Source organism: Lepidochelys olivacea, assembly GCF_965140295.1.
Source record: "Lepidochelys olivacea isolate rLepOli2 genome assembly, chromosome: 16".
Lineage (NCBI taxonomy): Eukaryota > Metazoa > Chordata > Testudines > Cheloniidae > Lepidochelys > Lepidochelys olivacea.
The window spans coordinates 10,113,850-10,136,907 of record NC_140426.1 but is presented as its reverse complement, the minus strand read 5'-3'; the positions used below and the strand labels follow the sequence as shown (position 1 = coordinate 10,136,907).

At 52.5% G+C, this 23,058-nt stretch overlaps 1 protein-coding gene across 1 annotated transcript in view; it reads left to right on the top strand.

Moving 5' to 3' along the window:
• Window positions 1-375: 375 nt before the first annotated feature.
• Window positions 376-23,058, top strand: part of NIBAN2 (niban apoptosis regulator 2) — a 98,861-nt gene continuing 76,178 nt past the window's right edge. The window contains exon 1 of the mRNA XM_084650527.1: window positions 376-786. Coding sequence (XP_084506653.1) covers window positions 732-786 — 55 coding nt within the window. The 5' untranslated portion in view covers window positions 376-731. The remainder of the gene's footprint in view (window positions 787-23,058) is intronic.

Genomic DNA, 23,058 nt, shown 5'->3' with positions numbered 1-23,058 from the left:
AGCAGCTGGTTTCACTGCCTGATAGTTAGAGCTTGTCCCTGCAGCAGGAAGGCACCTCAAGGAGCTCTGATGGGGGGTGGTGTGGGGGGGGGGGAAGCTCTGATCCGGGGGCAAGAAAGAACAGCCCCCCACCCCCCGCACTAGGTGTGAGAGAAAAGCCCTTTGTTTAGCTGCAGGGGGAATCAGCTTCTGCTGCAGGAGCCTGACCTTGGGGTCCAGCTCTGGAGAAGGAAAGTGCCTAGCGGCCACGTGTGGGCTGGGTGCAAGGGGGCTGGTGGTTAGCACAGGCCGGGGCAATAATTAATCGGGGGGGGGGACTTTTTTTGGTTGGGGTTCCCACGTTCTTGCCGGAGAAGACCTCGGAAAAGCAACGCAACCCCCCGGCGGGGGTGTTAACCCCACCCCCAGACCGCGGGGGAGAGGTTTGAACTGCCCCCGGCGTGGGAAGAGGGAAATCGCCGCCCCGGCTCCCAGGGTGTGTCCCGGGGCGGGCTGTACGTAGGCAGGAGTGTCTCCTTCTCCCTCTCCGACCCGCCCAGGGCTTCCCTCGGCCGGGAGGAGAGAGGCTGGTTTCCTGCCCGAGGACTGGGAGCAGACCCGCCGCTGCGGCCCGGCCCGGAGGAAGGCGACCCCGCTTTTGAATCGCAAGCCTCCCTGGGGGGTGAGCTTCCCCCCCCCCCGCCGGGTCCCCACCATCCAGCCCCCGGATTGTAATCGCGCCCCGGGCCGTCATGGGCGATGTTATCTCCACTCACCTGGATGAGAGCCGGCGCCACTATATCTCAGGTAAGGGGGTTGCACCCCGCCCCGGCTGGGGCTGGTCAGTGTCCAGGAGCCATAGTCCGCTTCGGGCGGGGGGGGCGGGGAATCAGCGTCTTTCCCCCTCGCTCTCCGGAGGGGTGTGTAAAACGGAGCCGATTCTCGCTGGAGGAAAAGTTTCTCCGTTGTTTGCTTCTCCCCCCCCCCCCCCCCCCCGTGTAACTAGCCTGATGGGGACAATCTCTGAGTTCCCAAGCTTTTCTCTGTCCCACTCCTTTACTAAATCATGGTGCGAAGGGGGTGGGAGGACCCCCCCTTCTCCTAAACAGCCCCCCCCCCCCGGGGGGATCCTCTCAATCTGGATTTCGTTTCCCTCCCGACAAGGGGATCATATTTTAATGCCTTAACGCTTTTTTTTTTTTTTTTTTTTTTTAAGTTCCACGTTGCAACTCTGGGTCTCTCTCTCTCCTCCTTTGCAGAGCTGGGAGCAGCCTCTCCCTTAAGGAGGGCGGGGAATGGGGAAATAAGGTGTCCGCCTGTCTGCCTCCCCCTGAAAGGCTTGTCTTGTGTGGTGGATGTTTGTGTTGGCCGCAGGACGAGGTGATTTGCTTCAGGAGAGCTCTCCTATGGCCGGGGCTTCTGCTGGGCCTGTGGGCAGGGGGAGGGAAGGGGAACAGATCTCTCTCTAAGGATGATGAGTAGAAGTTTTGTCCCGTCCACACGAGCTGTTAAACCATGTTCAGCAGTGGTTCGAGGGGGACCCATCGGGCCCTGGTCCTGCGCGGGGGGGGACAGGGCTCTGCCTGTGGGGATAGGGTCCCGGATCTGGATTAGCGCCAGGAATGGGTTTGCCTTTTAATGCAGACAGGGCTCCAGGCCATCCTGCCACTGAAATGTAGGGCGTTGGAGTCTAGAGAGGTGACAATGGAGCTATTGATTGCATTGCCCTGTATTTACTCTTGATGTTGTGGGTGTCTCAGTCTGACGTGTTTGGCCTAAAGATTCCTCTTGGACTTGGGGATCGGGATGGCTGATTAGTCCTGCTTGGAATAGCTTTTCTAAGCATGGGACTGTGGCTTCCAGACAGTCGCTTTTTTGTCCAAGGAGATGGCATCTGACTGCACTGAGGATGGGGAAGGTTGGGGGGCTAATTGGTGCCTGCAGTTACTTGATTGACCCTTATAAGTGGGGTCATTCTGCCACTGAGCACTGTGACTTGGCCTCTGTTTCGCCTTCGTTGCTTGGGACATCTCATAATTTATGACGCAGGCATCTGAGCTTCCAAGGGTCTCTGAGTTGCAGGACTTGACCTCTGTCCCTTCCTTACATAGGCTTCAATTACAATTACTTCAGAGGCTCTTTGAAGGAGCTATTAAGTACTTAGCTACTACTCTGAACATCAACCTTGCTTGGGACCCCCAGACTTCACAAATCAGGTTGCAGCAGGAGATGTGGCTTTGATGGCATGAGACCTAACCAACTTCTTACGCTGGAGAACCAGGAAGATCCGATGAAGTGAGCTGTAGCTCACAAAAGCTTATGCTAAAATAAATGTTAGTCTCTAAGGTGCCACAAGTACTCTTTTTCTTTTTGCAAGATGCCTTGGAAACTTTAGACCTTCAGAGGTGAATTAGTTTCCTCACTCCCTGGAGCAAACTATGGCTCTGCCCCGGATCTCCAATGAAGTGGGCACTTCACACAAAGCTACAATTAAAATGCCAGAGGAACAGCATATTGCAGCTGCCTTAATGTCAGGGGTTTGCAACATGACTAATGTTGTTGCATTGCTGAATGCCAAAGGAATTATGACTTGTCACTTACTGTAATGTATGGTAAAGTTTCCTATTCAGCTCCATGAATCATGGAATTTCATGTAGACCAAACACCATTTAAAGGGATGCTGTCGGGTTTAAAACGAATGCTTCTAAAATGTCCTGTAGTACAAATGACACTTTAGATTGTTAAAACCAAGGAGTGAGTAAGGTTTATTTTATTAGCCTGGTCTCTTTGCAGGAAAGGAGATTATCTGGCTTCCCCCACCCTTTTCTTTTTTTTTTAAAACGGACAGTAGGTTTAGGAGTTTTAGCTCCTAAACCTACTGCTATGTCCTCTTGCTAACTTAAGGCACTACTTGTATTAAGTAGTGCCTAGAGGATCAAGACTCCATTGTACTACCTAGCATTGAGCAAACAGCCTTAAAACAAGTTTTTCCCTATCTTTAAAATCTGGACCTTCCCCTATTGTGTTAAAGACCTACACAAATTAGGGAGTGGTGTGGGGGGATGACTGGCTATAATGACACAGAGAAGGCACAACTTGCTGTCAGATGAGCAAAGTAACGGGAGGAGAGTTTCCTCCTATCTCTTGGGTAATCTTGGGGGTTGCTAGCAACAATGACTACAGAAATATTTGTTTGGGGAGGGTATATAATTGGATCACTACTTTGACCTGAAGGTCCGAAACTTCCTAGCCTATAGTAATTGCTGCCATAATTACTTCTTAATGCTCTATTAATGAGCTCCTCAGAAGTGTTCATGGGCCACAATCTTCTGCTGTCTTGCAACTCATTGCAGTGGTTAAAATGCCTGAGCCCCTCCTGGACCAGCACACCCCTCATTTACAAGACTGATGGAGATGCCCCAGTGCAGGATAAGCCATTTCCAAGCTCTCCCCGGTGTAGACACAAGATCTAAACGGCTCATGAAATGTAGTGCCAAGGCCAGCTAAGAGATTCCTGCCCTCTGCTCTTTAGCATGACTAGAGGAGCACAAGCTCCAGGAATCTAGTGGAAACTAACTTCCCAATGATCAGTACAAGCTACCCCTGCTTTGCTTCTCCAGCTTGCTCCAGGTAGCGCTTGGGAACGTCGTGGTGGTGTTAATCTAGGGACTCGGCTGAGCTAGGGCTCCTACCGGTGCAGGTGCAGTGGTGCTGGTGTAACAGAGGGAATGCCCCGAAAGCTGCCAGAATTGTCGCCGCATTCCTGTCTGCGGGGTGGAGGAGGGGGAGCAGCACTTCAGTGTGCCTGGTGAAGCCGGCCCCTCTTGGCTGATGTTTGCCTGGTTCTTCTCTCCCACCCTGGTGCGCTTTGGAGTCTCCTAGACTGCGTCAGCCCACCAGGGCAGGGAGTGTCACGGCCTGCTTGGGCAGCGCCTAGCCCAGCGGGGCCCCAACCTCACGCAGGCCACTGCAGCAGCACCAGAGCTAACTGAAGGTGTGGCTGATTCAGGTGGCCCTTCCCCTCAATCCCAACATGCTCTCCTAGCCCTCCTTACCTGTAACTTCATGCCTGGGGTCTTCTGTTCCCTGAACAAGGGGTAACTCTGTGTTGCTACTGTTGGCTGATCTCCCTGCATGCCGCCCTTCCATCTCCCTCTGTTTCAGGGACTCCCTGCAACCCCCAGCCCTTCCCTCATGCTGGGGTCCCTCAATCTCCCCCCTTGGGTTCTTAGTGCCCTCAGTCCCCCCCTTCCCCCCATACCAGGGCCCTGCATTTGTGCCTCAATGCTGCCAGGGGCTCTGGGTGCCCCCCATCTGCCACCATTCTTTCTCTGTCTGCCTGGGAGATGCCCTGACCTATCAACGTTGTGAGGATGGGCGGAAATGGGACGGGGGCCCTTGTTAGGCTGGACGCAGTTAATGGGTGCCATTAACTCGTTCTCTGATCTACAGACAGGTGCTTGAAGCTGTGGCTCTCCTAGACAGATGGCAGGGCCCCTGTATGTTCTCCATTTCCCGCTTCCCGGGTTTTTCCAATTATGTCTATTGACACCGAGCACGGTCCCTGAAATCTGGGCACTGATCAGACGCGATGTACAAAATCTGTTGCTTTAGATGGACTCCCTCGGGTGGCGCATAGGGCCTCACGAGCTCAGCCATGCCTGGCCCCCTAAGGCACGGTAGCACCTAGCCGCCCCACTGTGCCAGGCACTGTAGAAACACAACACGCTCCTTGCCTCAGAGCTTTTAAATGGCTGGGGCAGACCGTGAGAGGCACAGAGAGGTGAAGTGACTTGCTCAAGCAGGTCCTAGTCTGAGCACTGCTCTGTCCACCTGATCCCTGTGCTCCTGGATGCAATCAAGAGCTCTTTTTATTTTATTATAAAGGGGCAAGCAACGTTTCATGCAGTGCCCATGCTGTTCAGAATAGCAGGTGCCCCCTAAGGCTTGTGCACCCTTCTAGACATTTACAGTTCCAACAAACATACTATTAAAGCACCTTTGCTACACCCAGGATGCTCTCCCCCCCCCCCCCCCCGACCGCCTTAGGAGACCTGTGCTGGGATCTGCAGGGTTAGGGACAGGTGTCATTTCAGAAAAATTCTGTGGGTAGGGAGACGTTTGCTTTCCTCATGTCGGTCTCCAAAGTCTGGGGCGGGCAGGTGGGGAGAAAAGTGGAAGGCCTCATGGAGCATACAGACCTATAAAAAGTTGGGGTGTGGGGGGCAGAACAGGGTCTGGAGGGGGTGACTGGTCCCCTGGTTAGGGACCCATTTTGCACTGATCTGGCAATGGCTGAAGGGAGCAAGTCACGTGGAATAGGTTTGCGCTAGCTGGGACAGCTAGCGTGGGCTTGCTGCGCTGCGTCTAGTTCGCTCGGCTGGTTCGGAATAAGGGCCTGTCCCTACCATCAAGAGGAGGTGGCACCAAATGCATGACGAAGCTGGGTGAGCCTTCTCCCCATCCGCTCCACGACATCCTGGATGGCACAAGGATGTTCCCTGTGGCAAGCCCATGAGTTCATGGGTTGCTCTGGGAACCTTTTCTAACGGAGTCACCCATCCCCTGCCGCCACGCCTCCCGTCCTTCCTAAATAAAACAGCCGTGCTATTTTCAGGGAGGTTTGGGGGTTAGTTTCCAGGAGGCACCTGGCATAAAAGGCTGTAGTTATTGCAGCTGTGAGCCAAGTGCCTCCCCCGAGCTCAGGGAGGCGCAGCCTGGTGCTGGGATGCCATGTTGCACAGCCTCACTATTTGTTTTTCATTTGGAGCTCATTCCTGCTGGAGCGTCCTTCGTGCCTGAGCAAGCCCAGCCCAGAGCCTTTGCTCTCCCTCTGCTGTCCCTCGAATGGTGGGTGTGGACGTACACACCTATGTAGAGGGGGAAGGGAGTGACAAGGAGACACCGGAGGCTTCGTCTACACTGCATCTCCCAGTGCAGACACGGCTTGCACCAGTGCACTGGAGCCCGGTTAACCGGATTAGTATCGGTGGTGCCAGTCACGTCCACACAAACACTTTGCAACAGTGCAGCTGCAGTTGTGGATGAATCCTAGAGTAGACCAGGCCTTTGTGGTGGTCTCGATCCAAGGCAACATTCTGGGAGCAGAATTCCCCAAAGTTTGGAGGGGGAGCCCAGACCACGTCTGACAAACACTGAAATCCAACTAATCGGGAGACACCCTGGGTGAGGTTTCAGCTGGTCCAAACAGTAAAAATTTAATTAATACACTTCATCATTTCCCAAAGGTCCCTGGCTCGCCTTGGAGCTGAGTGAATAATTAGCTACCACTAACTTGCTTGACTAATCTTGGCCTCTTTCTGCTCCTGCCATGAAAATCAACCAGCCGGAGTGCCCTCTGCTGTGCCATGGGGAATAACTTTGTCTTCCATGGATTGCAAACTGTTCCCTGCAAGTACCAGCTGCTTGATGGGTGCGGCCGGTCATGTGGCTTCAGCTCCGGTCCCTGACTGGCTGAGCCTATTGTATAGCAGGCACTGCCAGCCTGTGCTTCTAAAGTTCCCCTCCTGCCTGGGAGGGTCTGGCTCCCAGCCCTGTGCTCAGACCATGCTGCTTCGCTAACCCAGCCTGCCTGCAGCAGACCCTGAGTTCGGGGTCTGACCCCGTCCCCCTTAGCTGGCTGTCTTAGTGCTCGGTTCAAGGCCCCGTAAAACCGTCCACTGTTCCCCTTACAGACAGCGGGTCCCACTCTCTCCCGGGGCTGCTGTTCCTTTCACATGCCACAGCACTGGAGACTCTCTGGTTGTGTAAAACAAGCCCTGACGGAGTCCCTCTGAGCACAGGGAGGCCAAACCTCCTGCACCGGAGGGGATTTGAGTCCCTTAGCAACGGCCGAGGGGATAAACACAACTGATTGGAGGGCAAAATCTTCCTGGCATAGTTGGGTGGGTGGAGAGAGGGAGAATATTGGCTGGAGGTGCCTCTCTCTCTCCTTCCTCCATGGGGAAAACCCCTCCCCTGTCATTCTGCAGCACACTTCTCCCCTGTCCCAAGCTCTGCTGTGCCCTATGGCAGAGACCAGCCCTGCACAAAACTGCTCATTCTCTCTAGAGTTAAAGGGAAAAAAGTGAAGCTTCTCTTTTCTCTTCTCATTCTGTGAAAGTCCCAGGAGGAAGCCTGTTTGCAATTAGTGGTTCTGCTTTGGCCTTTCCTGGCTTGCCAGCTTCCAGGGGGCAGGGCTTTCAGTGGGGCAGCAGACCCGATGCCAGCTGTACCACAAACGCCCAGTTGCACTTGGTTGAGAGCTGGAAGGCGGGAGAGGGGTTTCTCTGTAGACAAAGGAAAGTCACCAGCCTATTAAAGGGGCATTGGCATAACAATGCCCCGTCTGTCAATGCAGACTTTAAAGCCTGTCTCTGTTTTTAAATCCTTGTTTTGTGGCATCTCTGGGGAGGTTTCTGAGCAGGAGTTTGTAGTGGGTCATAGTGCCCAAGACTGGGATTTTCAAATGGGCTGAACACACGGCCCATGTCCCAAATGGGAGCTGAGCCCTAGCTGGGGTGGGAGTTCACTGGATGGCTGCTTGCTGGGGCAGCTCATGAAGCCTGCGCAAGGCAGCCGAGGAGCCACCCTCATCGGGCATCAGCAGCTTCGAAGCTGCCAGTCTCTCTGGAGAGTCCCAGTACGATTCTGAAGTGGGACTGGACTCTGGCTCTCTGGTGCTTTGCCCTGAATTTCCTGATCTGCATTATCCCAAAGCAGCTCAGAGGTCTTGGTGGTACTTCAGAGATGGTCTGGGAGGGTGCCAGCTGATGCCAAACACCATGCCAGGCCTGCTTGAACAGCGCAGTCCCCAGCAAGTATCCCACTCATGCAATAGGAACGCCATGGGCCTGCCAGCAAACACCAGCTCTGCTTCAAACATGTGGGCCTGGCCCCAGCTACCTCCAAAGGTTCCACCCCCTTAATCAGAGACCAAGACCTATTCCAGCAATTGCACTCCAAGGACCGGGACTCCCAGCTGCGAGGGCGAGCTCCGCACAGCAGGGGCCACAGCAGGGGTTCTCAAACTTTTTTTGCTGGAACCCCCTTTCATAACATTTCAGGCTGCGATGACCTGCCCCCAAAGTGACGACTCCACCCCATCAGGGACGCCCTTCCTTCTGCGCTGCTGCTGGCGGTGCGCTGCCATCCGAGCTGGGCGCCTGGCCAGCAGCCGCTACTCTCGCGACCCCCTTTTGGGTTGGGACCTGCAGTTTGAGAAACACTGGTCTAGAGCATTCAGTGAAGGTGAGCCACAGCTGTGGACCCAGAGTGTGGGCTGGGATCCTGCAGCGGTCAGGGGAAAGCCATTTCACCCTGGTAACGGTGCCTGGGGTGAACCGCTAATATATGCTTGCGGAAGGGGGCAGGGGACTGAGAGTGAGGATCTGACTGTTAAATGTATGCAACCTTTCTATGACTTTTGGGTCAACACCCAGAGATCTGGGGTTGAGTCCACAGTCTGGGAGACCTTGCGCAAGCTGCTTGAGCCCAGCCTGGTAACAGTGCACCTGTGCTGCTGGGTCAGTGAGCATGTGTCCCTGGAACCTAAGAATGGCCCTGCTGCAGGATCTGTCCTGGGGTCTCTTTCTTTCAGTTCCCCCTGCCCCCCAAACCCTTGCAGACTGGCCAACTGTAGGAGCAGCCAATCAGCTGAATGAGTGAGGCTACCTGCAGGCTGGCTGGGTGTACCTGTCTGCCACCTGGGCCTCCCGAGTGAGCCACACAGCACCAGTCCCTGCTGTGTGCAAGGAGTCAGCCTGAGCAGTGCTACAAGAGGCGAGTCAATGGGCAGATTGGTGGCTGCAGAGAGGTGGCTCGTACTACCCCAGCCCAGTGCCCATACCTGATGTGAGCACTGGCTTGTGTCAGGACATGAGGGACAGCTGGCTTCTGGGGAAGGGATCAGTGATAGAAGCCTGCCAGTGGAAGTGGGGAGCGGGGGAAGTGGGCACTTCAAATCTCTCCTTCCCAGCTGCTCAGACCTTCCTGTTTCTGCACTTCACTGATGCCAACTGCAACTGTCCTGGGTTTTCATTTGGAAACGTGGCCTCCCCGTTCCTGGGTTACAGGCACTGAACCCCCAGTGCATCGGTGTACACTGGTGATTTGGTGCACCCATACCATCGCACGTCCACACTGGGCATTTACACCTGAACACAGGAGGTTGTGGGCAGGGCTGGTTAATGCTCTTGGGTGCTCTTGCTCCCTAGACCTCTGGGCACTTCCTGAAGTGAGGTAGAGTTATCCTCCTTGTCTCAGAGATGGGGAAACTCAGGCCCAGAGGGTGGGTAATTTGGTCACTCTCCTGCAGGGAGGCAGCGTCAGAACCCAGGTCTTCCCCGTCCAGTAGACTATGGTGCCAGGGACACAACAAGCTGTGGTGGAAGAGCACTGAAGCGAGTGGTAAGGGGCTGTTAAGGGGCGTGTGGCGGGACTGCATGTAAATGGGCTTGTTCAATGCAACGACCTCTTCCTTCCTGCCCGCATCGCAGTGAGAGAGGGGCCTGTTGAGACCAGCTCAGCAGGGGTGCTGAGTTGTCTCCCCTCCCACGCCCTGCAGAAGGAGGGTCTCCCTCCTCCCCAGGCTGCCACATGTGAGCAGCATGGGGGGAATTGCTGGAGGTGCTCTCTTGTCCATGGCAGGCTGGGGTGAGAGAGAGCGGCCCTCACCCCACCCTGGTGTCCGGTGGGGCTGGTCCGGTGTCTCTTCTGGATAGAAGGTGCATGTTGCTACAGGTTTACAGCTGTGTTGACTGCTAAGACGATGAACCTCCCACTCCACTAATTGGTGGTCGAGGGTCCCCTGTGAGATCAGGAATAACGGCTGGGGCGGGGGTGTTGGTAAAGGGAGGATGGAGCAGCAGGGCTGAAATAGTGACAGCTAAGAGAGCCTGTCAAGTCACTGGAGTGTCAGCTGGGACTCCAGGGTAGGGTCTTTGGGGATGGAGCCGAGGGGAATGGAGCTGGGCTGGTCCTTGCCCCTCTCTGTGTCTCACTTTCTCCACCTATAAAATGGGGGTAACCCAGCCCCTTCCTTACGGCTGGTTTGGAGGCATTAACTGTTAGCAAGGTGCTTGGAGAGCTCAGACCTGCACGATAAGAGCAAAGAGTTTGGTGACAGCTGGGAAGCAGTGTGGCTGCTGGCTTCTCCTAGGCATTTGTGACTGTGACACACACCTGCTTTCTCTCTCTCTCTCTCCTAAGCTGTAATAAGGGAGTCTCTCTCTCTCTTTGGCCCCAAGGTGCCTCCTTCTCACCCGATTTCACTTCCTCGCTTGTATCCCAGCACCTTCCTCCCTGTCCGTTTTAAAGCGGACTCTTGGAGTTCCTGCTTCTCACACCTCTCTGGTCTGTCCGGAATAGGCAGAAGTTGGGAAACTTCTAAAAATGGTCAAAAAATGTAACTTTTCCCTCCTCCCCCTCCCCACGAGTTCAGTACTGCTGCATTTCCTCCTCCAGCTTTTTACAATCCCCTCTTGGCACTGGCCCTGCCATCTGCAGCAGAAACAAAGCAGGGAAGCTGTCTCCCTGCAGGAACCCTCCCCACACGGAGCCGCCCTCCACGATGGTTGGGGCTGGGTTTGTTTAAAGCTCTAGCAGGGGAGATTACCCACTCTAAGTGCTTCTCAACCCGGGAGCTGCTAGCGGGCCCATCAGCGCACAGCTGCGGCCCATGTGACATGCTCAGGGCCATACAGGTAGTATAGATATTCTGTGGATGCAGCCCACGAAATACAGAGTTGCATGTGTGGCCCACAATGGTAAACAGGTTGAGAACCACTGCTGTAAACCATCGCTTCTGTTGCAAAGAGCTCATCAGTTTTCCGCTTCGCACAGTGGCTACGGTTCTAAACGGCTGGTATATGGGTGTGGGGAGTCCATTAAACTTGTGGGGGGAGTCTGTTGCAGGTGGGGTGTGTATGATGCCAACTTGGCTAAGGCTGGGGATTGAACTGGGGACTTCCAATGCTGATGGCACAAACCTCTGGAGCTCGAGAACCAGGCCCTTGTATGAGTCCTAATAAACTGTGTCCAGTGGGGTTAGGCACAGAGGGACATGACATGTGGGGCAGGCCTGTACTGGAGGCCTCCTGCCCCCGTCTCACAAGCACACAGCTTGTCTCTTGGGCTTTATCTACCTGCGACGCTTAGAGTCAAGGCAAGAGGGTGCCCTAGAGCTCCCACAGCCCAACCAGTGCTAGCAGCGGTGGGAGGACAAAGAAGCAGGTGGGGGTTTTAACCTCTGGCTCGACGGTTCTGATCAGGGTCAGCGGATGTGGTAGCTGAAGCCCTGTCTATACTAGTGCTCACAGCTGCGGCTCCTGTGTAACACCGGTGCTGCAAGACCGCTTTTCCTGTTTCTAGTGTAGACCAGGAGATACAAGGCTTCATGTGTCCGCTTGCTCTGCTCCCAATTCTCTCATTAGCCCCATGCTGACCCTAGGTAGCCACACAGTCTTTCATCGGGAGCTTCTAATCCCTCTTGCACCTGCCTTGGAGAAATTGGGTGGGTCACTGGTGGGCGTTGTGTAGGGGGGTTCAGAGCATTGCATGGTGGATGCAGGTGCATGGTTCAGGTGAAAGCCCTCTTCCTCCACTGCATTCAAATACCACCATCGCCAAACTGCACCAGCTGCCTGAGGCTTCTGTGTCCAAGCCACATAGATTAGTGAAGAGGATTGAAAGATGGTCATTCCTCCAATTCACAAGGTTGGAGGAGAAATCCTCTGGGCACATGCCTTCTAGCTACCGAGCTGAGTCTCTCATAAGAACCCAGCCTGTGCTCCTTAAGGTCCATGTTCTTTAAAAGGATGGGTGATATGATACTGATGGACAAATCAGAGGAGGGTTGCTTTAGGTAAGGAAATGAAAGCTTGTGTGTGGAATACGTAGGGGGGCAGCATGGTCTTGTGGATGATGCACAGGGCTCATTTTATTCCCAATTCTGCCACTGACTGGCTGTGGCCTTGGGCATGTCACTTTGCTCCTCCGTACCTCAGTTTCACCATGTGGGGGCATGAATTAAGTAAGGGATGATACATGCTCACACATCTTTAAAACAGCCTGAGATCCTGGGAGGAAAGTCCTATAGAAGCAGTACTATACACTTTACGTACTGCCCGGGTCTGCCAAACTGGGGTAGCCGAGGGCTCCTGTCTGGGCTGGAAATCCTGCAATCTGCCTTTCCTTGTGGTAGTGTGGTGCTTCTGGCACCAGCTGGAGCAGTGTGTGTGAGGGCAGGGGAATAGAGGACTCCCTCTCCCTGGTTGCCTGTTTCTGTGCTTACGGGAATACATTGGAGCTCTAAGCTTCCTACCATCTGGGTGTGTGACGGGGAGGGCTTGGAGGGGTTTCTTGCCTGCAGAGCGGGGAATAAAGCAGTGTTTGCTTTTCCTGTCTCGCTGCCTCCTGCCAGCCATTTCCCAGCACCCAGCTGCTGGAGTCTAGACCCTGCACCAGTCAAGCCCAGGTGTGCTCCTGGACACCACTGGGCACTTTGGGTCCCAGAGATGCTCCAGGTTCAGCTGGCAGAAAGGCTGGGGTCATGTCCGAAGATCATTATCTGTTATCATCATCTGACTTCTCCTTCCCCCACTGTGGTGATCCTGGGGGGCCTCCCAGCATACAGCTGGGCAGCTCTACCTCCATCTTGCTTGGGAAGGGGCCCCTTGACTCCTGAAACTTGCCTCATTGGCTTGTGAGGTGGAAACTGCCTTCTCCTCTGTGCCACCCGCTTCCCTTCCCAGGGTAGGGAATGAGTTTCCCGGCCTCTACAGCAGACCAGTTACGCTGCAGGGTGCTAGGCTGCTGGGGCCGCAGTTACGCTCCGGCTTGTGTGTCCATCAGCCAAGACTGGAGGGACGAGAAGCTTGTTGGACGTGATCTGGCTCAGCGGCCCTCTGTGCTGGGATGTTGACTTCTTGCCAGGCTCTGTAGATGTTGATCAGTTTGACGCGGCTGGAGCCCTTTGAGCTGCTCCGTGGGGGGATGTGTTGGACGTGCCGGGACCTGGCACGCTGTGTGGTAGGGAAGCGATGCCTGTTTCTGCACCATGTCTCTCTTCTCCCCTCCCCCAGGGGCACCCCGTGCCCTTTGTGGGCATCTGTCGCGGCGAGTCTTTCTTCAGCCCTCTGGGCACTGCGGCCCGAGCAGGGGCAGGAGCAGTAGTGCAGACGGGGCTTGGGGGGAGTCTGACCCTGCATGGAGGTTAGACGACGTGGCGTTGTGAGCACCTGCTCCCATTGTATACCGGCTCTGGCGCAGCCATAGCGGTGGATCAGCGGGAGGGAGAGGGCTAGCGCAGACAAGGCCTCCAGTGTTCAAGGCCCTCCTGAGCGAATGGAGATGCCCAGGTTTGGAAGCTCTCAGCCACTTTACCCTTTGCATGGGAACTCTGTGAGCTACCTCTGCACACGCCCTTGGAGTGCCGGAGGCTCCCCGTGTACTAACGAAGGGGGTGCCCTGCCTTTGGATTGGCTGGGCCTAGCGTCTCCTCCAGCCTGCGAGGATCCGTCTCCGACGCCGCCTCGTTCCCCGAGCGCTGGAGTCTCTCCCCTTCACGCCCTCTTGTTGTTTGGCCGCCTGGTAAACAGGCATGTCTAGGGGAGAACAGCTTCCCGCAGCCCCTCCCTAGGCTCTCTTGTACTCTGCCCCAGTGGTGATCAATTGGCAAAAAGTTCCGATGGGTCAAATTCTGAGGCCAGCTAGCTCCCCTCGCTGTCTGTGGGCATGGATTTTAGCGAGTGCTTAGAGGAAAGACTAAAAGGCGGTGCATGCATCCAGTATGCCCTGGATGTGGCCTTCAGCTAGCGCATTAGATCCAAGGTGTGGGCAGAAGGCTCCAGGCAGGAAAGAGAAATCTATATTAGACTCCACTACAGTGAGGTGCTTGAACCTGAGGACTGTGGATAGAAAAGTATGTGTCAGAGACTCGTAAGCACCAGGGCCTGCTAACAGCTGAAAACAGACTTGGGGCTGTTTGGTTGTCTGAATAAACTTTGTTTTTTACATACATAAAAGTCTTTGTGGGTTTCCCCCCCCCCCCCCCGGCTCTGGAATGTTGGAGTTGGGTTTCCTGCTGGCACAAACCAGCTCTGCGGACCAAACTTTTATATCAAGTTTTATATTTTCCTCTCCCTTGGACTCTGTGTGAGAGAGAGATTGCAAAAGGCTAGATCCTTTCCTCCCTTGAGAAGAAAGAGAAGCTTATGCAATGGCCGATCAGAGCTCTGATACAGCTCTCGCTTTTGTAGAAGGTATTGCCAAGATTCTAAAAATAAAGGACTTAACCTCTGGCTTGGATCCTTTGCCAGCGCTTACCTCAAAGTGTCTTTGGCACACGCAGCTGGAGAACTGTTGGAACTTGTAAGAATTTGAAAGAGGAATGAAGCAGGAGGGGGGACAGACTGAAACTGGGAAAAAACCTGCAGAACTACCCAGGGAACTTGGCAAACCTGCTACCCATAATGCACTCCTACAGGTAGCCTGCTGTACTGAATTTCATGGGCCCATGTGATCCATTTCCCGCCCCCCCCCCCCCTTGTATCATAGAGAATTATCTTCTTGACAAATTTCACAAGCACAAAATGGCCTCTGGGCCTGTCCTGTGCAGGCCGAGAGAAGCTTACATGAAACGTGGTAATAAGATGATACTCCACCGTATGGCATTGTCTGTAGCAGTGTTGACGTAAAACGCCTGCTGAAATTATGTAACGTTTAGCAGTAGGGGCTGCAATTCGAAGCAGAAACAGCCGTACCCAGGACTGACCGGGAGGGAACACGTGAGCCTGGAACGTTCTTGTTCAGGGTTTTAGTGGAGGCTGTTAACCTACCTGGATGGGCCACTGTTGCCCGGGAAGTGAGGCTCCAAGCTTTGCTCAGAGTGGCTCTTGGGTAGAAAATCAAACTGAGTGGGTGACCAGACTTCATAGCGATTGGAGGGCAGAAAAAACCCTTGGAAAGCTGGGAAGGCAGAGAGTGGCTAGCGTATTTGTGTTGGTGCGGATTTCTGCTGAGTTCAAGGTGAACATACCGGAAGCCACACGACTGAAATGTGTATCACCTTACTCACAAGGGAATGTTTTTTTAGATTTGCAAATATTGGTTGCCATGGTATCCAGGCAGCATGGCAATGACCTGCCTCCCTCTCCCCCAACCCCAATGCAGGCCCCGTCATCTTCCATCACATTCCACTTGTGTGGCGGGTTGGGGTTACACTGCTTCTAGCCACCCTCCCCGAAAGGTACAGCAAAATAGACTCTAGATGGGTGTACTTCCCTGTAGTACCCCTTCTCCTAACTAGTCCTGACACTCAGCTTTGGAACAGATGAATTAGGAGGATCTGAGGTAGCCAATGACCCAGACCAAGCAGCTAGATGAAGAAGCTGCTGCTATCGAACGGATGATGTGAACTCCCCAAAATGGCAGCTGTTCTGGTTTGGTAGCTGCTGCATAGCGGAGTTCTTTCTAGCCTTTACTATAGCAGCAGGGAATGAGGAGGGAGGCCATCACACCTGCTTCCAAGGGAGAAGTCCTTTGTGTCTCCCCACCTTTTGAGTTGTTCTACGGAGTTCTTGTTTCTCCCTGAATTCTCATAGACCTATTCTATCACAAGCAGCCTGAAAAATTGCACAGCCCATAGCTTCAATATGTAGCACGTTACAAAAGTGACTATCCCATTTTTCTCGCCTTGCAACCCACTCCTTTTAAAAGCACAGTGTAGACACAAACTTGTCCTAGCTATTCTGCCCCCAGGGAGCCTACTGGGCAAAAATCAGGTTAAAGAAACATCTGGCCACTAGCAAGTGAATCACACAATGGAACCTGCCTTGGTGTGGATCTGACTAACGGAGGGATTCTGTTGTGCCAGGCTTTACCCGTGTTTAGATCTCCTTCATCTCCGTCCCGTACTGACCTATCAAGGCATGGAGTCCATGTGGCCTCTCAACTCTGAAGCCTAGAGGGTACAGAAAACCTGTCCCAGGCCTAGGTGCTGCAAGAACCATAGAACTCTCTGAAAAAATCCTGACCCCTTTGTCGAGATTTTCCGATTCCATGAAATCCAACTGTTTGGCAGAGATGGTTCAATTTTTCCGAAGTTCTAGGGGAAGCCAAGAAAGCTGCCAGGCCTCTGAGCTGCCTGGTCTCTGTGCAGCCCAGGTGGCTTGGGAACCTGGGCTTCTGAACTCTGGGGCAGCCTGCTATGCAGACTACCCCAGAGCTTCCAAGATCCATGGCTCCTGGAGAGCCCACCAGGTTGACTGTCCCAGGGCTAGGCCTCTGATCCCTTTTTCATAAAGAATTTAGGAATCTGTGAGGTTCATTCTCCGAACAAAACCAAACGTTGAAATCCTCCATGACATGGAATTGACTTTCTCTTCCCAGCTCTAAGGGACAGTGAGGCAGTTCCTGTCCCAAGCAGACAACACAGGTAAAGGAGGAAGAGAGGTATTCCCCACACTTACAGGTGGGAAACTTGTATGCCTCTGGCCTGAGCTCTCCATCTCGTTACAGCAGCGGTACCCTGGGACTCTAGCAAACGGTTGTGATGCTGAAACTGCGGAGGTTCCTGTGCCCAATATGAAGGGATGGGATGGGGAAGCTATTTGAGAAGGACTGGGATATTTTCCTCCTCCTGTGGCAGGAGCACTGATCCGTACAGTGGGATCTCTTTACAGTAGAAACATCAGCTCATAGCATGAGGGGTTTTTCAAAGAAGCCGTTGGTGGAATCCTCGGACGCTATCTGAGGAATTCCACATCAGACTTTCCAGTTCACACACTGCTAGAACTCCCCAGCTGAAGGAAAGCCCTGAATGCTGTTCCTGTAAAATCCATTTTGCACATTCCTAGCAGGGGGCTGAGACACAGCTGCAAGAGACTGAACACTGCACAAAACACCAGCAATCGTGCAGCAAGCCCTTCTGCAGTTCACGGGGGCATCCTAAATAGCAAGAGCAGAGCTAGTTCCCAGGGTCAAAGCTCCTGGGACTGATCCATGTTTATGTCTTGGGGCGGAAGTGGGTTAATCTTTCAGTGTCTGAGATCTTCCATGCGGGTGACCACCAGCACCAAGAATACACGTTTGCTTTTGCTGAATCTGAAACGTTTTCAGCAAGGCACTCCAGGTTGGGTTGAAAATCCTGTCTGAGGACCCCATACTGTCACCCATCAGAGTAGCTGTGCTCAGTGGACTTAATGGAGTTTCTAGCACTTCTCCCTGCTTGGGATCGGGTGCTGGCTTTCAGTCAGTAGGGGTCACAGCATTGTGAAAATTATAGTTACAGCCTTGTGTAGGTTGTGAGCTTTCTGGGAATGTCTACACTCCAATCAGGGGTGTAACGGCATGTGTACGGCTAGTTTGATCTAGCTTGTGTGGGTTTCAATAGCAGTGATAGCTATTGGCTGCCTGCTTTCAAGAGTGTTTAAACCCATATGAGACTCTTGGGACCGGATCCCCAGCTGGTGTAAAACGGCATGACACCACTGGAACCAATAGAGATACGCCAGTTCATACCCACTGAGGTCCTGTGATCGACTCCAGGGCTTCTCTGGTTTTGGTTTTTTCAGCCCCGTCATGGCCCGGGTCCTCCCAGTGAGGGCCAGTGCTTATGACCTGTCTACAGAAATTCCTTCGGGAAGCTTTGACAAAAGTATTAGAGAAGCCAGATTGTGCAACGGGTTGCTCGCGGGAGGGGTGGAGCTGCAGGTATTTGGAGCATCACCCAGTGCAATAGAAGATGAACCCCATGGGCCTCTGCCTGTCTGGGTTTCTTACCCTCATCTGCTCTGTGTTGTCCCCGTGCCTCACCCCCACCCCCCACCCCAGAGTTAGTCTGGCCACAGGTTCACGTAGATCCGTCTCTAAAGTGGCCTGTTGTGGTGCTGTGCCCTGGAGTGCTCTGTGCTCTGCAAACTAGCACTTGGTGGCGGTTTGAACCATCCCGTCACAAAGCGCGGCCACCCACTGTCAGCCAGTAAAGTGACTCTTTTATTTAAGGGGCAGCAACTTAAAAAGACACTCCTCAGTCTGACAATATTTGTACCTCCAGCTGTTAACATTAAATTTAAAAGCAGAGGGGAAGATGAGGGGGAATCCCTATCTTCATCTTGCTGGTTGTCTTCTTTCAGACTTGTCTACATGGAGAGTTGCACTGGTTTCACTTACCATGTATGCTTTTTAAAAGCAATTTAGATCAACAGGTGCAAAAGGCAGTGTGGGCACTACTTGAGTTTAAACAGGATTGGTTTGGGTTTCATTTGTCCATTAGGAGGAAGCTAAATTGAAATAAGCCTCTCCTATGGGAGTGTCTAAATAACAACTTACACTGATGCAAATCTGCATGGAGACAAAGCCTTTGTATGTTTGACAATCTGTATAAAGTCAGTTCCCTTGATCACATGAGCCTTTGACAAAGCAACAGGGTGGCGAGAAATATAAAGCAGCAAACTTGACAGGGGACATGTTTCAGGTGCCAGCCCTGCTTTACTCGTTTACTGACTAAGAAGGAAAGGCACCAACTTGAAAGCTAAAGTCCCACTTGTGTGTATCAACTTCAAAGTGTTCTGTGTTTTGGGGGCAGGGGATGGCCGCGAACATACCTCTGGTGGGGAAATGCTCCTGGTGTGAGCTAAATCTGGTCCAGGTGAAGGAGTTTGTGTATTCTAGGTGGAAATTAATGGAATAAAGATTCCGTTCTGGCAAGTCCATCTGTAGGCTGAAGGTGTGACCCTCTGGGTACTTCAGGCATGGGGAGGATATTTAAAGGAATGATCAGGCTACCATGTAATTTTATAGCTTAACCACCCTCTCAGCCAGGTCCGTGCTTAAGCTAGCAAGAGGCAGCGTGGTCCAGTGGTTAGGCAACTGGACTGGGAGTCAGAGCTGGATTCTGTTCCTGGTTCTGCCACGGACCTGCTGTGAGATCTTGGAAGCAAAGAGAAGTGATTTGCCTGTTTCTCTTCCCACCCTCTCTTAGCTACTTATACTGTACATGTCTCTGAGCAGGGACTGTTTCTTACTATGTTTTGCACAGTGATAACATAACAGGTCCCAGTCTCCATTCTAGCTATGAATTTCCCCCTGTTGCTGCAGCTCCAGCTAGGGTAGCAATGGTGGGACCTCTAACGTAGCCGCCAATGGTGCTTTGTCACTGTTGTCTGCTCTGAGCAACTAGGTTATGTGATGGTCTGATAGCGCTACCTGCTGATGGGGCAGCATCCAGGAGAGCAAGAGAGGGAACTCAAACAGGCTAATGAAGATGCAGCCAAAGGCTCCATCTGCAGTAGGGCTAACTACAGCTGAAAACCCTAGGGATTGATCAGGCTTTGTTAGATAGGACCAGGAACTCAGTTATTCTCCTGGTGTGGACAGGGCCAGCAGAGTTCAACTCCAGTTTGGGGATGGTGGGGTGAGAGCTCTTTGACCATAATGAAACAAAACTGACAGTCCTAGTGTAGATGGGGCCAAAAACGAACTCTGTCTGCACCTGAATTATTCCTGGCTGCTGAGATGTAAGGCATGCCGGCCCTGCACACGCTGGCCTAAGCTCCTAGGGGGTGTTACCTGCATTCAGGTGACACTGCTGTGGTAGGATTCCTGGCACCTTATCAGCACTTGACTGACTTCTAACATGCTGGGCTGATCAAATTTACATTATTGGAGTGAATGCGGCACTAAAACGCATTAGATCTTGTCTATGGAGGGGCTAAATTCAGCCCCAGGGTAAACAAGTGTAGGTCCTTTTAGACCAAGGCTGAATCAGGCCCTAAGCCTCATAGTTGTGTTCTAAAATCTGGTCTCAGATGTGCTCATCTACACTAGGGTGTGTCAGCTCGGTGACTCCTAGCGGTAGGGTTGCCACCTGTCCAGGTTTTCCCAGGATCATCCCATTTTGAGGCAGCTGTCCTGTAAGGGTTCTCAATACCTGCTGCTAGCTGTCAGGTTTCCTGGGCTCAGGATCACCCTGGATGTCATGGTCTCTTGGAACTCAAAGATGGCAACCCTAACCGGTAGAGTCCGTTGGTGATATCTACACTTCAGCTTCCAGTGGTGCTCTTTGTGTCCTCTGTTGACCGGCTCAATAGGATTAGCTGAGTGACTTAGGGCAGTGGTTCTCAACCTTTCCTGACTACTGTACCCCTTTCAGGAGTCTGATTTGTCTTGCGTACCCCAAGTTTCACCTCAGTTAAAAAAACACTTGCTTACAAAATCAGATTCAGAAATACAAAAGTGTCACCATCAATGTTCCCTCTAATTTTTGACAGGCCGTGTGCGCAAAAAATTTCTTCTGTGCAAATTATTGTGCACACGGTGTTTTGCCTTGTGTGCGCGGGGTTTCGGATCCGTGTGTGTGTGCACACATGCACAGCTTAGAGGGAACAGTGGTCACCATATAATCAATTGGAATATAAATATTATATTTACAGTCCAGTGTATAGGATATAGAGTAATATAAACAAGTCAGTGTCTGTCTGAAATTTTAGTTTGCCCTGACTTCGTTATTGCTTTTTATGTAGCCTGTTGTAAAACTAGGCAAATATTTAGATGAGTTGAGAGACCCTCTAGAAGACCTCTGTGTACCCCCAAGGGTATGTGAATCCCTGGTTGAGAACCACTGACACAGGGAATGTCTACACTGAGCCCGACCAAAAACACTGCAGTTTTATAGCCCTGCAACCCAAGTCAATTGACCAGAGCTGGCACAGTGTAGACGTACCCTTCAATGCCTGGGCAGGCCTATGTAGATCTGCTTCTGGTGAAGCTCCCCAGTGGTGGGATGATTTCAGAAAGACTGCAGCATAGATGCTGCCCGGGGCCTTGTCTAAATGCAGGAGTTGCACCAGTTTAACCTTTATAGTGGGTTACTTTTGTTTCTTTGTATTAATAAGAACGGTTTAAGGACGCAAACCCATCTGTGGTGGCTGCTTCTAGCTGAGCAGTAGCTCTTACGCAGTGGCTGTTGAGGCTTCGACCTGGCTTAAACCTGTTCGGTTAACTTGAGCAAACTGATTTTAAAACGGAAATAAACAGATTTAAGAGGTTGCATAAACACTTATCACCTTTTAGTTCAAGGGCAGGAACTTTTCCATGTAGGCAAGCTCTGCGAATGCGGCTGGCTGATCTTTCCAGCATAATCATATGATTTTTGGTTTCCAGCTTGGATTGGCCTTAATGAACAATGGGCAACTTCTTTCTGCCTCTCCCTCCCTCCAACCTACTCAGTTTAGCAATTCCCTTATCAGTTACAGCCATCGCTTGTGGGCCTAATAAAAGGCAATTCCACTGTCTGTCTTCTACAGTACCCTGAGCCCAGAAGCATGCTGCAAATCCGAGATACAGGAATCCCTCTGAAGCAGCTGTCGGAGTGGACAGCTATATTGCACTGAGTGGTGTGTGCTGCAGAGGGGGATGCGTGTGCGTTTGGCTGGCACTCTGAGAAACTCTGTACGTGGCCTGCTAATCTCTAGAACAGGGTCCTGGAGGATGCATGATGCATATGAAAGGGGCATGGGGGAGAACGAGGGGGATACAAAGGGGACTGAATAGAAGGTGAAGAGGACTCACTGCCTGAGCAGGGCAGTGGGGGGACGTGTTAGGCGGAGCCTTGAGGTTGAGGACTCTGAATTTGATGAAGAGCCAGTGGAGTCCCTAGTGGTCAGAGCAGCCGTGCAAGAGAGAGGCTCGTTTGGATTGAGCGTAGGAGTGCGAGGCCAGGGGTAGGGAGGCCAGAGAGACGGCAGACAGCCACAGCAGGAGAAACATGAGCTAGAAAACTAAGTGAGATGGCCACTACCTTGCCCAACCCCAGGGACCTCCTGAGCTTAATACGAGTCTTCACAGAATGAGCCAAAGAGCCAGGCACTCCTATCTGGTGATGGTAACGGATTCTCGTGCTCTGGATCGGGCACAGAGGGGGATGCGTGACATCTAGTGACCTGTGGGTTACATAAGCTCCTAGGAGTCAGTGAGTGAAGGATGGATGTCAGGTAAGCTGTCATTGGGCCTTGGTTGTACTGGCTCTAACAGCAAAGCCATTGGTGTCTAGTTGTCCTTGAGGTTTCTGTTGGCATGTCTCTCTTCCTGCCTAGCAGTGTTCTCTCTGGGAGGGTGGGGACCGTGGAGTCTGGCTCAGATTACGCTGGCAGCTCTGATGTTTACCAACGGAAGCCATGTGGCCTCTGGAGGAGGGCCCTTTTATTTTGCTCTGTTTGTATTGAGCTCGAAATAGGCTTCCGTCCATTCGTAAGGTCTCCGAGGTGTAAACTGAAAGGCTGAACAGGCCATTGGGACACGTCTTATCAGTGCAGCCAGTTCAGCTTGCTCAAGCTCGTACATCTTCCCTTCGTTTCTCAACTACTTCCCCCAGAATCTCCCCAAAGTGATCAACTAGTTAAACATTTACCACATAAAACTACAGATTAACTCCCAAAGCCGGTCTTGGCAAGACTGGCCGCTGTGCCAGTATCTCCAGATCTGTGAATCATGCTGGTGGAATTTTGCCTGAGATGTTTTACTGTTAATTCTCCCCCTGAGGTGCTGTCCAATGTAGAGGAAGACCCAGGAATTGCTGCTCCCCGTTGAATGCAAAAGGATATAGACAGTTATTGTGAGGCAAGTTCTGCTCTGTTGAGGGCTTTGGGCAATATAACCTCAATCAATGTAGGGTTTTGTCTTTCCCCCACCCTACCCCATGGGGATAACAGCCTACTACAGCTGTTATGCTAAGAGTAGTTCAGTTAGCTAGATAGACATTTTTGTGCTGTGGATCCTGAGTTCCAATCTGGTTTGACGTTGGCTGGGTCAGTTATATACCTGGGATGCAATGCTAGTATTGGATTCCCCCTCTCAAAGCCACACGCACTGAAATTTAGCAAAGCAAGATAGTAGGATACTGCTAAATTGGGAGATGTGGTTGACCAAATGGGATTTCGGAAGTCCCTTGGCTCTTCATGCTCTCCAGTGGGTACTGCGCTCCCTGCATCAAACTGCCATGACAGTGGCTTCCAGCTAACCACGTGCAGCAGGGTCCCACAGTGCATTTGCTCTAGTAAACCAATGGAGGGGTCACTGCAG